This window comes from Microtus ochrogaster, linkage group LG2 (genome assembly GCF_000317375.1).
Source record: "Microtus ochrogaster isolate Prairie Vole_2 linkage group LG2, MicOch1.0, whole genome shotgun sequence".
In the NCBI taxonomy this organism is placed as follows: domain Eukaryota; kingdom Metazoa; phylum Chordata; class Mammalia; order Rodentia; family Cricetidae; genus Microtus; species Microtus ochrogaster.
The window spans coordinates 4,422,457-4,437,897 of NC_022028.1; the positions used below are offsets into that span (position 1 = coordinate 4,422,457).

At 37.5% G+C, this 15,441-nt stretch overlaps 1 protein-coding gene across 1 annotated transcript in view; it reads right to left on the bottom strand.

Annotated features, from left to right (window-relative positions):
- The window catches only part of LOC101991860 (cysteine-rich secretory protein 2-like), a 30,740-nt gene that overhangs the window by 2,057 nt on the left and 13,242 nt on the right, over positions 1 to 15,441 (bottom strand). Inside the window, exons 3-8 of the mRNA XM_013350983.1 lie at positions 13,992 to 14,069; positions 7,583 to 7,699; positions 4,785 to 4,872; positions 3,713 to 3,855; positions 3,190 to 3,287; positions 1,028 to 1,116 (exon numbers count right to left, since the gene is read on the bottom strand). Coding sequence (XP_013206437.1) covers positions 1,028 to 1,116; positions 3,190 to 3,287; positions 3,713 to 3,855; positions 4,785 to 4,872; positions 7,583 to 7,699; positions 13,992 to 14,060 — 604 coding nt within the window. The 5' untranslated portion in view covers positions 14,061 to 14,069. The remainder of the gene's footprint in view (positions 1 to 1,027; positions 1,117 to 3,189; positions 3,288 to 3,712; positions 3,856 to 4,784; positions 4,873 to 7,582; positions 7,700 to 13,991; positions 14,070 to 15,441) is intronic.

Here is a 15,441-nt window from a genome sequence, read left to right on the forward strand (position 1 = left end):
TGCGCCACCATCGCCCGGCTTCAACACATTTTCTTATTAGTCTGTAGCTTTGATGCTAATATTTTAAAATTATAGCTATAGAATTGAGTCAGGAATGATGCTAAATAAAAGAGAACATATTTGAAAGGTAAAAATCTCAGTGAGTGATTTAATTCTGTCATTCACAGTAATTTAAACAAAAACATCTGAAGTGTGGGGCCCCAATAGTTATACCTGTTTCTATTAATGAAAAATAAGATACATGGCATTTATGTTATTTATTCATTTGTAGCCATGTTTTCTCTATAAGCCAATAGTATATGCACATTAGATATTGTAATTAAATATTTGCAAAAAAACTTACCACCTAATTATAGGAAAAATGATCATTTTAAAAGTAAATAGTATGTTTCTGACTATACTAGAGAAATGAAAAAAAATCAACATTTTTTTTCAAAGACTAGTACTAGGGGATGTAGGAGGAAAAGCAGGATCTCAATTCATGCAGGTATACAGAATTTGAATATTTTAAGTTATGAGAATTATGTGTGCCTGCAAGTCTATATGTCCAGCACCTGCATTCAGGTACCTGGAAGTGGACTTCAAGTATCTTGAAACTGGAGTCATGGGCAGTTATGAACCATTAAGATCAGTTATGGCAATGGAACCCAGGTCCTCTGCAAGAACAGCAAATGCTCTTAATTGCGGAGCTATTTCTCCAGCACCATGCTTTTTTTTTTTAATATCACTTTGGGCCTGTTGATATTAAGTTTAAAGAACAATACGTGAATGACTTGCAAGGTGAATAATAGTCTCTGCACATCACTCTCACTGAGGGTAGAAGGTCCACTATGTAGCGCAGGTAAAATTCTTCTCATTACAAATAAAATATAAGTTAGTAAAGTGTATAAACTATTTATTTAAGTGCTTCTCCTGAGTAAATTGTTTTCTTCTTCTAAGAATACATCACTTAGCTGGTTTTACCGTTTCCAGATAGATAACATACTGACTTGTCTGATGACCCACCAGTGGCTCCGCTCACACTTACTGCATAATCCGTTCTCACAGTTATTGGGACAGCTAGCACACGGTTCCCCTTGCTTGTAAGGAGTGGCCTTTGTCAACACATTGTTACCGCTGAAATTTAAAGCATACAATTATTTTTCTCTCCGTTGCTCTTCTATAGACCAAAGGATCAGTGAACACATGTTCATGGTTACGCATGATTTTCAATTTTGTTTACATTATTTTATAAACAAAACTGAAAATACTGATTTCCACATCATAACTCAGACAACAACAACAATTAAGAACACACTTCACACATGAGCCCCTTTGCTCTAAGTTGCTGTCTGTTGCTGAGATAAAACAATGACTAAAGAGACTTTGCAGGGGCGGGAAGGGTTTTATTTAACTCATAGCTTACAGTCTGTAATTGAGGGAAGTCGTGGCAGGAACCTGGAGGCAGGAGCTGAAGAAGGCACGGTGCAGATTTAAATGCTGCTTACAGGCTGCACCCAGGCTCAAGTTCAGCTACCTTTCCTTCAGGCTAGGTAGGTCTTCCTACCTAAAGGTAGCATGGCCAACAATGGGCCAGACCCTCCTACATTAGCCATCAGAAAATGGCCTCACAGACAGGGACCCGGGCCAATTTAATACAGGAAATTCCCTAATTTGAAGCTCCTTCCCAGCTGTGTCAGGGTGACAACCAAGACCAACAATGATGCACCGTCTCTCTAACCACAATAATTCATCAAACTAGGTAAGGAAATGGAGGTAACTGGCATCTAGAATTGTCCCCTTCAATTGCCAGACAGATGAAATCATTACTAAGGCAAGACACTCCCAGGTATGGGTTTAGGAATCCCATCACCCTAAAGAAAGAATATCTCATAAATGGCAGTGGTAATAGAAAACTACTAATATTGGAAAGCTGAGCTAGTCCACAGTTACTCTAAAATTGAAAATAAAGTTTCAGCATTTGTTTTCTGGCTGAGAGTGAGTTCATGCTGTTTGTGCATGGCTAGTAGCATGTACTTAAGCTGCTCTGTATGAGAATTTTATAGTTACTATGAAGAGAATGTCAGTTTGCATTGAGTCTCGGTGTATTGAGCACACACCTAGAGAAACAAACCGTGAGGGTTCTACACAAGCGCTATAGGTTCATCCCCGAGCTTCTTCTCACTATCCATTCCATATCTGGAATCCATTCCATATCTGGTTTCTTGCATCTGCTCGTGGGATCTAGACAATGTTAATTTGTCAGAGAAGAGTGCAGTTCTGAAGGTAAAGATCTAAGATCTCCATCTTCACTGATGAAATGATGTCCTTTCTTTCAACTATCCTTCCTTAGGTCCTTCATTCAAGGAACCCTGCGTTGTGAATTTTTCTCAGGTTTCACGTTATCTATTTTGCTAATTTCACACTGCAGGACTTCACATTTTTAATGCTAGGGTAAATGAATTAAGCAGTTGTCTTGCAAAAGGGATGAACTTGATCGTATGATCAAGGAATAAATTTAGTTACAAATCTCCATGGTCTGTGAACTTTCTCTAGTCATCGTTAAAAGATGTATTGGCAGAGAAACAAATTCTGAGTTCTAAGCTCTCCTACTCGAGGCTTCTTTCACCTGAGTAACCATCACTCAAATCTGACAAGAAGCGTGGTCCCCACCCCTTCCAAAGAGTAAGTAGAATTAAAACGGAAAGTATGTTGTGGTGACACACGTGGAATAGCAAAGTTGGTGTGAACGATGTAAGGTTTTCCTATTTTGTAGGTAACAGGTAATTGAAATATTTGAATAGAAAAAAAAAAAGGTGAAATCAAGTTCATCCCTTTTGCAAGACAACTGCTTAATTCATTTACCCTAGCATTAAAAATGTAAAGTCCTGCAGTGTGAAATTAGCAAAATAGATAACGTGAAACCTGAGAAAAATTCACAACGCAGGGTTCCTTGAATGAAGGACCTAAGGAAGGATAGTTGAAAGAAAGGCCATCATTTCATCAGTGAAGATGGAGATCTTAGATCTTTACATTCAGAACTGCACTCTTCTCTGACAAATTAACATTGCCTAGATCTTCACAATAAAACCCTGACATTTGCTCTTCACTTGGTGGGGTTACATTTCTGATTCTGGTTTGCTTTATATAATAACTTTCAGATATTAGTTTGCAGGTAAAATTACACACAATTCTGGAGTGCGTACTTACGCAGGACAGTATTGGCAAACGTAGAAATATTTTAGGGTATTTTGATTGGGACAGTAAGCAACTCCACATCCAATTTTGTAAGATGAATACCAAACAACCTACAAGACAAACACTTGGATGTTTAATAGAAAGGTGGTAAAATATTCAAAAATAAATATTGACCTATATAGAATATAAATATGTGGCTATAATAGTCATTAACATTTACCATATAAAATTTTTATTTTGAGTATCACAGTAATAAAATTTTATTTTTAATACCTTTTAAAACTAAGCGTGTTATGTGGGATCACTATTTTATCCATTTTTAATGAAAGGTTATACTGCATGTTTTCCTATCATTAATTCTCCAGACCCTGGGCATAAATTAATATATCTTAAGGAATCAATCAAATGACAGAACTATATAATACCCACTCAGCCTGTCTCCTCAATTGAACATAGGAATGGGTCATCTGCTGGCAAAGCTTTCGTCATTGCATTGCAGTGTTTATTACTATGGCATCTCCATCCATCTGCTCACCTGAGTAAAATGTCCAACAGCTGCATTGGGTTGTGCTCCTACACCGTAAGTAAAATATTCATTTTCATCATACCAGCTTTGAATTAAGGTTGACCAAGGAGTAGGGTCACTTGACATATAGAGATTTTCACCACATCTGGTACCTGGGAAGGAAAATATTTATGAGGAAAACATTAAAACATTCAACGGCAAAATAAATAGACTATACAAATGCAAAATGCTGTACTTCAGCCATCGTGCCTATGCTGGGTAATTGTTGGTTTAGGTGGGAGCATGGTGCCTGCTTCTTAGATTAATTAACTAATTAATAGGTTAATAATATATTAATCATATGAGAAGACAGTCATCTCAGACAGTTAAACCGGCCTAAGCATACAAATATTTGAAGTGGCTGTGAATGCTCCATTCTGTTAAATGGAGAATGTTCCATTCTTCCCCATTTGCACTGTCAAAAATGCAGCTAACTCAGCACTAAATTCTTTATGTGTGTATGTGTCATGTGTTCTCAGCATTGTGATGCAGGCCTAGGAAAGAGAAGGGGTCAGCACTTGCATGTTTTCTTAAAATATTCAGCCTCCATGACTTTTGATTATGATTTCAAAACATCAAGTATTTTGCAGCAAAACTAATGAACAACTGAACACAACAAGATGTGTATCATAAAAATAGATATCAGAATACTGAACAGCTGTGCATTATCAAAATGTGGGGGCAAGTGATGAAATTTGATAAGGCTTCAAGAAAAACATCTAGTGTGACATGACTTCAGTGTGTTCTCTGGCCTGTCTTTTTCTCCCTAATGTTGTTTTTCTAATTTGAGAATTTTTGCAAAAAAGGATGCCACATGCTCTGCTGTGCTTCTGAGCTCAGAGAGAACAAATGATAACACATGAAACATTTGCATAATATAAACAAACATGAACCACATTATAATTATATTTAAATCATAAATGACTTGGAAAGATAGCACTAATACCATTTATGTGCAAATTATTAATGTAATATCCTAGAAATACCTGATATTGTTGAATTTATTCACTTATGAAGCAGTCATATATATAAAAGTACATACTGGTTTTTCGGGCTTCTGGATTACTGTGCTCTAAAGTACACTTATTAGCCCACTTCTGAGCATTTCCGGTTGTTTCTACGCTCCATTCCTAAATATCAAAAGAAAAAGAAAACTACATTTAATGATCCAACCATAACGAAAGCATATAATTTGATTGGTTAGCAAAACTTTAAAATTTCATTGGAAGATTTTTCTAATTATCACTGTTATTAAAATGTCTCTTTTGCATGTTTTAATTTTGTTTCCACAGGAAGAGAAGTCCATCAAGGTTGTGTAAAAGGGAAAAATACTCAACAATAAAGCCACATCTATGATGTTTGTAAATGATGCTAAATACTGATACATGTGAAGCGTTCTAATGATATTTTAATATTATAAGGTGTTCTGAGTTATTCCAAAGTTCTTTGATGCCTATTCCTTTCATGTGGAAGAAATGGGCTTGGATGAGATAAAGGGATATTAGTATTGTGTGCTGGAAAGTACTGTATATTAAGAAGAGTGTAGTATTGAGAATGGAGAGATGGCTCTGTGACTGAGAGAACCTACTGCTCATTTGCAGAAGTCCTGTGTTTGGTTCCCATCGCTGTCCATAAACCAACTTCTAGTGGGGATCTAATGCTGTGCATGGGCACCCTCACACACAGAAACACATAAAAAAATTTCCTCTCAAGAAGTAAGACCCTGAAAGACAGGAAATGCCTTGATGCCTGCCAAGGAAAGACAACGAACAAAATGTTTCACACAGGATTCTCAAAGGGTTGGTTTCTAATTCTGCCTAACTTATCAGATAAAAAACCTGAAATGTCTTTTAGCCATGTTAAAAATGAGAACAATGGACTCTTTCTCACATAAAAATCAATCAATAAATAAATTAGTAAAATAGCAAAATCAAAACAGGAACTCTAGGCAGCAATGTCAGAGGTGCAGCAGGTGGCAAATGAGCTTCAGGAGATCAGACACAGTGCACTGATGGCTGAATCTCAAATAGGCAAGGCCCCAAGGGTTTCAGATCCAGAATAGTCTCTTGCTATTGCTGTCTTGGCATATTTGCTGCTGTCATTTTTCTCTGGTATCAGGCATGGTGTCAACAGGTGCGGGGAGAATTCCACAGCCTTTAATGCTGTGTGATTATCTCACGGAAATATCCTGTTCTGCTGGGCATTTTTACCTGCGGATTATTATGAGGATGATTTCCTCCTAAGCTGTGCTGTTTAACTGAAACAATGATTTATACAATAATAATGTTAGTTTAGATAGAATTTTGATGATTAAGGGTTTTAACAAACACAGTAAGGGATTGTGATAGGGGTTAGTTTAGTGGAAAAACTAATATAGGTAAAGACAGGATATGGTGTTGCTACCACCCTTGACAAAGCAGGCTCTGCAAAGGATAGACATTAAGAACAAGGAAGTGTCACCAGCTAGAACTTAGGAGTTTCTCTTGAGGAGTCGCATAGAGTGTAGCTTAGGTTAATGATTAAGAAAAACAATTGTTTCCTAGACAAGGCTAGCTTAAGTTCTCTTAGTTTCAATCTTGGGAGATGTGTTCATAGGTTTCGGTGTGCATCATAGCTGAAACAAAGCTTTACATAATGACCAAGGTTAAGTTAAGATGTCTTTGTTAATGGCTTTAGGATAGAAAATCTTATGGAACAGTTTAAAAGTTTAGGAAGGCAGTTGATTGAGGGACTCTTTGAGGTCAAGAAACAAGAACAAATATAGCCATGTTTTTTCTGGGTTTTTTTTTTTTTTTTTTTTTTTTTTGGTTTTTTTTTTTTTTTTTTTTTTTGGTTTTTCAACACAGGGTTTCTCTGTAGCTTTGGTGCCTGTTCCAGAACTAGCTCTTGTAGACCAGGCTGGCCTCGAACTCCCAGAGATCCTCCTGCCTCTGCCTCCCGAGTGCTGGGATTAAAGGTGTGTGCCACCACTGCCTGGCTATAGCCATGTTTTTATTAGCTCACATGCCTTTCTTGCTAGGATGGGTTGGTGATCAAGAAGATGATCAATTCCTTGTACGAATTTCTGCCTCAACTTCCTGATATATATATATAAAAAAAAACAACTGTTGATGTGTGGGTGTGCACCCTGAAAATTTAAGGTAATACTGACTGATTCCTCTTCATATATAAAAGTTTATATTTGTTATTCTTTTGAGATTTTTTATATTACCTTCTGAGATATAGCAGGGTGGGTCTTGGACCTTCCCCAAAGCAATATGCCCTCTCTGAGGAATGGATAGAGGGTACGGTGGAGGGAAGGTGGGCGGAATGGGAAGTGGGGAGGTAATGAGAACTGGGATTGGTATGTAAAATGGAAAAAAAAGATAGATTGTTTTCCTTTTTAAAAATAAATAAATAAATAAATGTAACTACACTGTAATTTTTATATTGTTTAAATGAATCTGTTGGGTTTTTTAAGCTGTAAGGGAAAAAATAAATACACACAAGGGATATTTCTGGATAGAGGTAATAAAAGAAATAAAAAGATGAGAGGGAGATAATAGAGAAATCCTAAAGGGGTGTGTGTGTGTGTGTGTGTGTGTGTGTGTGTGTGTGTGTGTGTTTGTGCAAGTGTGTGTTATTCCCTTTTTCGCTGGCCACAGATAGTTAAGCTTTAGCCCCTAAGACAGAAAAGTCAAATTGAGTGTGCTGACTCTGTTGTTCCCGCCCCCCCAGTTCCTGAGTGGCTGAAGCCTGGTCCTTACAGAAGTAAGGAATATTTTAAACCATGATGTTAAGCCATCTCCAGCTGTTCCTCCCCCACAGCTGGCTCACCTCATTTGCACCACAGTCTCTTACCATTTTTAGCATGTTGCTGGCTGTGGGGTTAACTGCTCTCCTCAGTTCATTGTGCTTATTCACAATCTCTCTTTGAACTTGCACCTGGCCGGTTAACAGTGCAGCAAAAGCAGGGTCCTGAAAGAAAATAACTTTTATCATTTTTGTAGATGACAGACAGTGAAGAAATTACTTTGACAACAACAAAAAAATAATCACTTGAAACTATTATCACATAACATCACCCAAATAGAAAAGGATTAGTTGTTCAGCAATGCCAATACATCTGCGTCAACAATTTTAATAGGAATAAGTAGACAGGAGACTTGGAAATGATGAGTAATTCATTCCTAGACAAAAACTCCTCTGAGGTCACAAATGATAGTTTCATATTTTATTTCAGCTTTCATTGGTGTGGGTGTGTATGTGTGTGTTAATGCAGTCCTATAAGAGAGGAGGTACTCTGAACATGACCAGAGAATAAAGATTTATCAATAAATATTGATCATATTCCCCAGATACAAACCATGAGACTTAACAACAGTGCCTGCACGTTAGACTGGTGCAATAGGACACCAATATTAGGAAAGGAACGCACCATTTTTTGATTGAATTTAGGGCCTATTCCATGAGCTGGAACCAAGTTCTGACAATGCTAAATTGGCAAAGAACCTGAGACTACATGGGCCATGTGATCTAAGGGAAAACCTACTGTTATTCTGGTACAGGAACATAACAATAAAATAAGAACATATCGCTATACCATAGATCAGTGCATCATTCAGGCCTCATCAGAGAAGCCTCTTCTTTCAGTAGATGAGAACTTTCAGTAGACCTACAATAGGACAATGTGCAGAGAGTGACAGACTTTGGAACACGCAGTCCTAAGTGAGATGACCGAAACAAAATCACCCCCACCACACATACCACGACCACCACCACCACCAAGGTTCAGGGATCTATGCAGAAGAGGGAACTTAATGTTGCTAAAGGCAAAAGTGATGATGACTCCAAGGAAAAAGTGTTTTTCAAACACAAGACCAATACACATATGGACTCACAGAGACTGTGGCAATACACAAAAGATCTGCAGAGGTTCACCAAACAAAAACCCCAGGCCTGAGAACTGAAACTTGACATGGAGTCCCACCCCTAACTGAGCAGCTATCTGCTGGCAAAGAAAAAAAAATCAATCTTCTCCAATGGAGTATCAGTGTCTTAGCTAAGGTTTTTGCTATTGCTATGAAGAGACACCATGACCTTGGCAACTCTTATGAAGAAAACATTTAATTGTGGTGACTGGCTTATAGTTTCAAAGGTTAAGTCCATTATCACCATGATGGGGAATATGATGATGTGCAGACAGGCATTCTGTTGGCTACACCTTAGCTTGCAGACAATAGGAAGTTGACTGACTATCTGAACAGTATCCTGAACTTAGGAAACCTCAAAGCCCACCACCACAGTGACACACTTCCTCCAACAAGGTCCCACCTACTTCAACAAAGTTATGTCTCCTAACAGTGCCATATCCTACCAGATTCTGGGGTCCAATTGTACTCAAACTTCCACAGTGAGTAAAAACCGTGCTCCAGGGCAGGCCCTATGCCCAAGAATAGTTTGCCAATCACAAACAGATGCCATTATAATTTTACTTGTTTTGACATTTTTGATTTGTTTTTTGTTTGTTTTGCTTTTGCATTTTGGACTTTGGTTGTGTTTTTGTTTTATTTTGTTTGTTTTGTTAGAAAGAGAGAAAGAACATGAAGTTGGGTGAATATGGAGATGGAGAGGATCCGAGAGGAGTTGATAGAGGGGGAAACATAATACATATCAAATTTAGATTAAAAATGAGATAACATTTTGTCATCAAACACTCATAGCAGAAGGCCTAAGACTTATCCTTTTGCATTTGGTCAAACCATAGTGACGTATGGTGAGAAAACCCCATGATCCATAGACTACAGAGAACATTGCTCTCTGTGGCATCTGCATTTGGTAATAGGACTTGCAGATTCAGTCTTAATTCCTATTTCCCACCCAGCACATGGGCAAAACCATTAGGCAGCACATTTTCCAAGACTGTTCAATACATACTTCTTAAATATTTTCAAATGTTTCCCACACAATTAGAGGGCAGCAAGTTCATCTATTGAATGGAATGTTTTTTACTTTATTCAGTTTACTAGTGAAATGTGATTGGTCCAGTGTTCATATTTTAAGCTTATCTTCATGATCATTTGCACATGGCAGTTAAATCTCAGAGCAGAATGGGACTTTTGGTTGTTAGACAAGTTCTAAGCTTAAATTTATACAAGGGTGCAGTGTTCCAAGGGTGTGAGCAAGATTCTGAAGTACGCCTAATAGACACGCTGTTCATAGTAGGTTTTCTGACACTTTGGAATAAGTTACTTGACTGTTCTTCATAATACTGAACTCCCTCAAGACTCTCAAATTTCTATCCTCATGCTTCTGATTACATAGCGTTGGCCATTTTCTACCCTCTGTCCATTTTGACCTCTGCTTTGTGTTCCTAAGGACACAGACTATTAGATAATGCCTTGAGCTAGCAGAAGCAGCACAAACATAGATTCATACTGGATAGTGGGTGCAAAAGTCAAGTATCAGCAATGACCAATCCCAGAATTACCAAACATTCCCATGTTCCTGTTATTCTCAAAATGTGACTTAAATTAACTTCAAAACATAAAAATATTGGTTTCTAGACAGGAGGACCAATAGAACCAGATCGAAGGCCCAGATATTAATTCACACACCTACAAACATCTGATTTTTGACAAAGAAGCAAAAAAATATACAATGGAAAAAATAAAGCATATTTAACAAATGGTGCTGGCATAACAGGATATCAACATGTAGAAGATTGAAAATAGTTCCATATCTATCACCATGCACAAAACTCAAGTCCAAATAGATCAAGCACCTCAACAAAAAGCCAACCACATTGAACCTCATAAAAGAGAAAGTAAGAAGTACACTTGAATGCATTGGCACAGGAGACCACTTCCTAAATATAACCCAGTAGCACAGACTCTGAGAGAAACGATTGATAAATGGAACATCCTGAAACTGAAAAGCTTCTGTAAAGCAAACAGCATAATCAACAAGACAAAATGGCAGCCTACAGAATGGGAAAGAAATCTTCACCAACTCCACATCAGACAGAGGACTGATCTTCAAAATATATAAAGAATTCAAGAAAATGATCACCAAAGAGCAAATAATCCAATAAAAAATGGGGTATAGACATAAACAGAGAACTCTCAACTGAGGAATACAAAATGGCTGAAAGACACTTAAGGAAATGCTCAACATCCTTAGCCTTCAGAGAAATGCAAATCAAAACAACTCTGAGATTTCAACTTACACCTGTAAGAATGGCCAAGATCAAAAACACTGATGACAGCTTATGCTGGAGCAGATGAGGAACAAAGAGAACACTTCTGCAATGCTGGTGGGAGTGCAAATTGGCACAGCCCCTTTGGATATCAGTATGATGATTTCTCAGAAAATTAGGAAAAAAACTAACTCAAGACCCAATAAACCACTTTTGGGTATATATCCAAAGGATGCTCAATCATACCACAAGGACATGTGCTCAACTGTGTTCATAATACATAGTCAGAACCTGGAAACAACCTAAATGCCCCTTGACTGAAGAATGGATAGGGAAGGAAAATGTGGTACATTTACACAATGGGGCACTACACAGAAAAAAAAAATTACATCTTGAATTTTGCAAGCAAATAGATGGAGCTAGAAAACATCACATATTGAGTGAGGTAACCAGACTCAGAACGACAAGTATCATATGTACTCACTTATAAGTGGCTTTTAGTCATAAAGCAAAGAAAACCAGCCTACAATTCACAAGAGAGAGATACACGGATCAAATCTACATGGGAAGTGGAAAAAGACATGATCTCTTGAGTAAATTGGGAGTATGGGAGAGAGTTGAAGGGGAGGGGAAGAAGAATGGAGGGGAAAAGAGAAAATGTATAGCTCATTAAAATCAATTAAAACGTGTTTAAAATGCATTAAAAATTGGTTTCTTAGGGTAAGAAATAGTTTCTGATTGTTATTCCATTATGTTTTGTCTTGAAATTTCTATGTATAGCTATGATTAGTTTTATATGAGTATCAATAGAGTTTTATTGGAGAGGTCAGAAAGTAAGATATATATCAAGTCTAAAATTACCAAAAATCAGAATCTATCCTTAAGAGTTCATAAGGCATAAAAAATATGACTTCTTCAAATCTGATAGGTGAAGTCTATATGAAGAGAGATCAATCTATTAAGGATAAAAAACAGTTCACAAAAGATGATTCTTGGTTGGGATTTGAAAAGATGTACAGTTTTCATCGGACCGGAGAGAAACATAGAAAGTCATGCTGGAGAGAGATTATCAGTAAGCAATTAGTGGTGCCAAAACCCAATGACATCTCACTGGATAATGACTTTTAGGAACGAAGGCCAGGAGTTGAACCAGGAAGTAATAAAATGGTGAGGGTCCGAGGGAAAATCATTTAAGGAAGAAAAGATGGAAAACTGTTATAAAAAAGTCTTTGGGAATAAGAAGCAAACTTTCTCCAGTCTAAGAATTTTGCTATTATGACATCTTGAAATTTGCAGATAAACGAATGGATCTAGAAAATAATATATTGAGTGAGGTAACCCAGAAAGACAAATAACATGTACTCACTCACAAGTGGCTCTTAGACATAAAGCAAAGAAAAACCAGCCTACAATTCACAATCCCAGAGAACCTAGACAACAATGAGGACCCTAAGAGAGACATACATAGATCTAATCTACATGGAAAGTAGAAAAAGACAAGATCTCCTGAGTAAATTTGGAGCATGGGGACCATGGGAGAAAGATGAAGGGGAGGGGAGAGAAAAGAAGGCGAGTGGAGAAAAATATACAGCTCAATAAATAGAGTTCTTTTTAAAAAGTGAAAAAAGAAAAAGAATATTGTAGGGACCTAGCACAGTATCTATCATATAAAAACGTCCAATAAATATAAACTATTTGGGAAAAATAAATGTGATTCTCAGATTGGTTACAGTTATGATTGCCAAATAGGAGCTGAACAACTATCAAGGTCTTAATTTCTAGCTAGTGTTGAGTTCTAAAAGTCATAGAAGAGTATGAAAAGAGACAACAATGATGATAGTATCTCACATTCGCAGGCTTCCAGGTCAGAAGGAGAACACACACAGTGACAAGGATGGCTGGCCTTGTTCTTGGATCATTAAAGCATAAAATCATGTGTGAAATAGGGAATCTGAATTCACGATTCCGCACAGTAGCAATATTTTATGGACTATTACCAAGATCACTGATAAACACAAAAAGATTTTAGAAACAAGTCCAGTTATTTGTAAACAATAAAGAAAGAGATAAATATACTGAAACAGGAAAAGAAAATGTAAATTTTATTTCTGAGCAATCACATAGAAATGGAAAGAAACAAAGAACATAGAAAATCCTTGGAGTAGAAGACCCATAATTAATTAGCTCTTTAAATCTATATAACATGCTGTCTCTTTAAAATATGAGTTGTGAGTGACATGTGATTTTAATTGGAGATGACCTATTAAAGTGTGAAAGTGAATTTCAGCAATATCAATATATTTATTTGTGATAAATTGAGTAATTGCCTCCTAAAGATAACACATAACACATTCAAGAGATCTATAAATACGGTCTTATCTGGGAGGAAAATGTCTTTACAGAAGTAATTCAGGATCTTGACACAACATTATCCTAAAGTACCCAAGTGGAACCTGAATCTTGGACCCAGTGATTTCCTGAGAAACAGAGGAGATTATATGAACATGAAGGAAGAGGTTGGAGTGACATAGCCATCTGTCAAAGGGCCACAACAATTGGCAGAAGTCACTATAAGAGAAAGGAAAGAATCAGTTCCTTCCTAAGTCCACCAGAGAGACCTCAATTTCAGACTTCTAGCCCCGACAGTTGTAGAGAATACACTTCTACTGTGTTCAGCTGGCAAGTCTGGTCATTCTTAACAACAGTCCTATGAGCTTTACTATTATTTAACCAATTATATGAAATATATTATCTGTTTATTGACCATAGAATACTAGTAAAGTCTGTTGTGGTTGGACTTGTGCTATGTTGTTCACACCTGTGAACCTTCTCCTTGGAATATACTTTGGCTTTTCAAGTATCCCAAGGGCACATGTGACTGCAGGCCACCACAGCCATGAGAGATGGAACAGAAGACTTAGTCCCTTATTTCTGCCTTCTAGAGAAGTGCTCCATGATACCCATAGGCACTTTGCCACCTATCAGACACTCTGCATTCTTCTGCTCTCAAAGTGGCCCGCCCTTTTCCAAAGTTGACGAGTGCTCTGAGAGGATGTTCCCACCTTAACTTACCTTTCCTTCTGTGGGCAATGATTGCAGTAGCAAAGCAAAGAGAAACAGCATCACCTGGAACCAAGCCATGGCTGGAAGCTAGAAAAGCAAACAAATATCTTCACTGAAGTCGGTCGTGCGGGGACACAGGAGGGGAAATCGAGCCACCTGGGTTATGTGCCAAGTGCCTGTAACTCCCAAATTCACTCACAATTTAACAGGAGTCACTATATGGCATAAATAGATTGACAGTGAAACGCTGTCATCTCTAAAAAGGACGTGGACTGTAGACCTTGATGGCTGCCCTTGACTTACATGTGTAGTGACTTGGGAATTCCTAGCATCTTCCTGCAAATGTCTGTCGCCTTTTCTTCATCCAAAAGGGAATGTGAAAAACTCGATGATTCCTTCATAGTTAGTTAGGTTGCTGACACTCACCTTCCATCTCAATATTAGAGAGACGGTTCAGAGTTTTTTCACTGTGTCTCATCTCTCAACTTTCTATTCTCAGTGAGGAGAGAGCTATTTATCCATCTACACAGCCTCATGGTAATACACAGATTAATAGAAATGGGTTAATTTAGCATGTAAGCATTAGCTAGTAGGAAGCCTGAGCTAATAGGTCAAACAGTGTTGTGATTAATATAGTTTCTGTGTGGTTATTTGGGTCTGGGTGGCTAGGAACAAAAGAACAGTCTCCAGCTACAAATTGGCCCTTTCTTTTTAACTGCAAGATGTAGCCTTCCAGTAAAAGACCTGACAAAAGCACTCTGTTTGTTGCATGGTTAATCTATAGCAAATTTCTTGGGATAATTTGTTTTTTACCTGTAGCATATAAAATGTTTAATCACCCGAGAGAGACGAAAAACATGTTTTTACTTATAATTATCCACTTGAAAAATGGAATACAACTGTGTTGACTCTTGTACTGCCTGGAAGATTTTGTTGGGGTATAAAAACTATAAAACAGCATGAGAGGAGAGAGAGAAAATAGAGAACAAAGAAGAGAAAGAATAAAGAAGGAAACTATTAGGAGAGTTTGTATATGCCTTTTTTCCTAACCCTCGTCAGATAGAAAAGTTTAGCTTCACCAATTCTGGATATGCCTGTCGAGGCCCTGTGCTTCTGGAGGCTGGTCCTCCAGATGGCAGTACATCTAAGTCTACAAGAGATTCAAATGCTAGAGGCCTGGTCCTCCTTAACATAGGGAAAATGTGTCCTCATTGAAAGGTATATACATGAACCTGAAGATTTTATATAGGTAAGTCACTCAGTATGTCTACGGCATATAATCCATAATTCTAAAATCTAGTAGACCAGGAGGACACACAATCCACTCCTATATTGTTGCCAATTCAAACTGCAATCATATTCATTAAGTCTGAAGAAGAACATCATTGCTGAAAATCTGTTCAAGAAAAAAAAATGTCTTACATACCTCCTCACTTTCTATCTTATTCTTTTTTTTTTT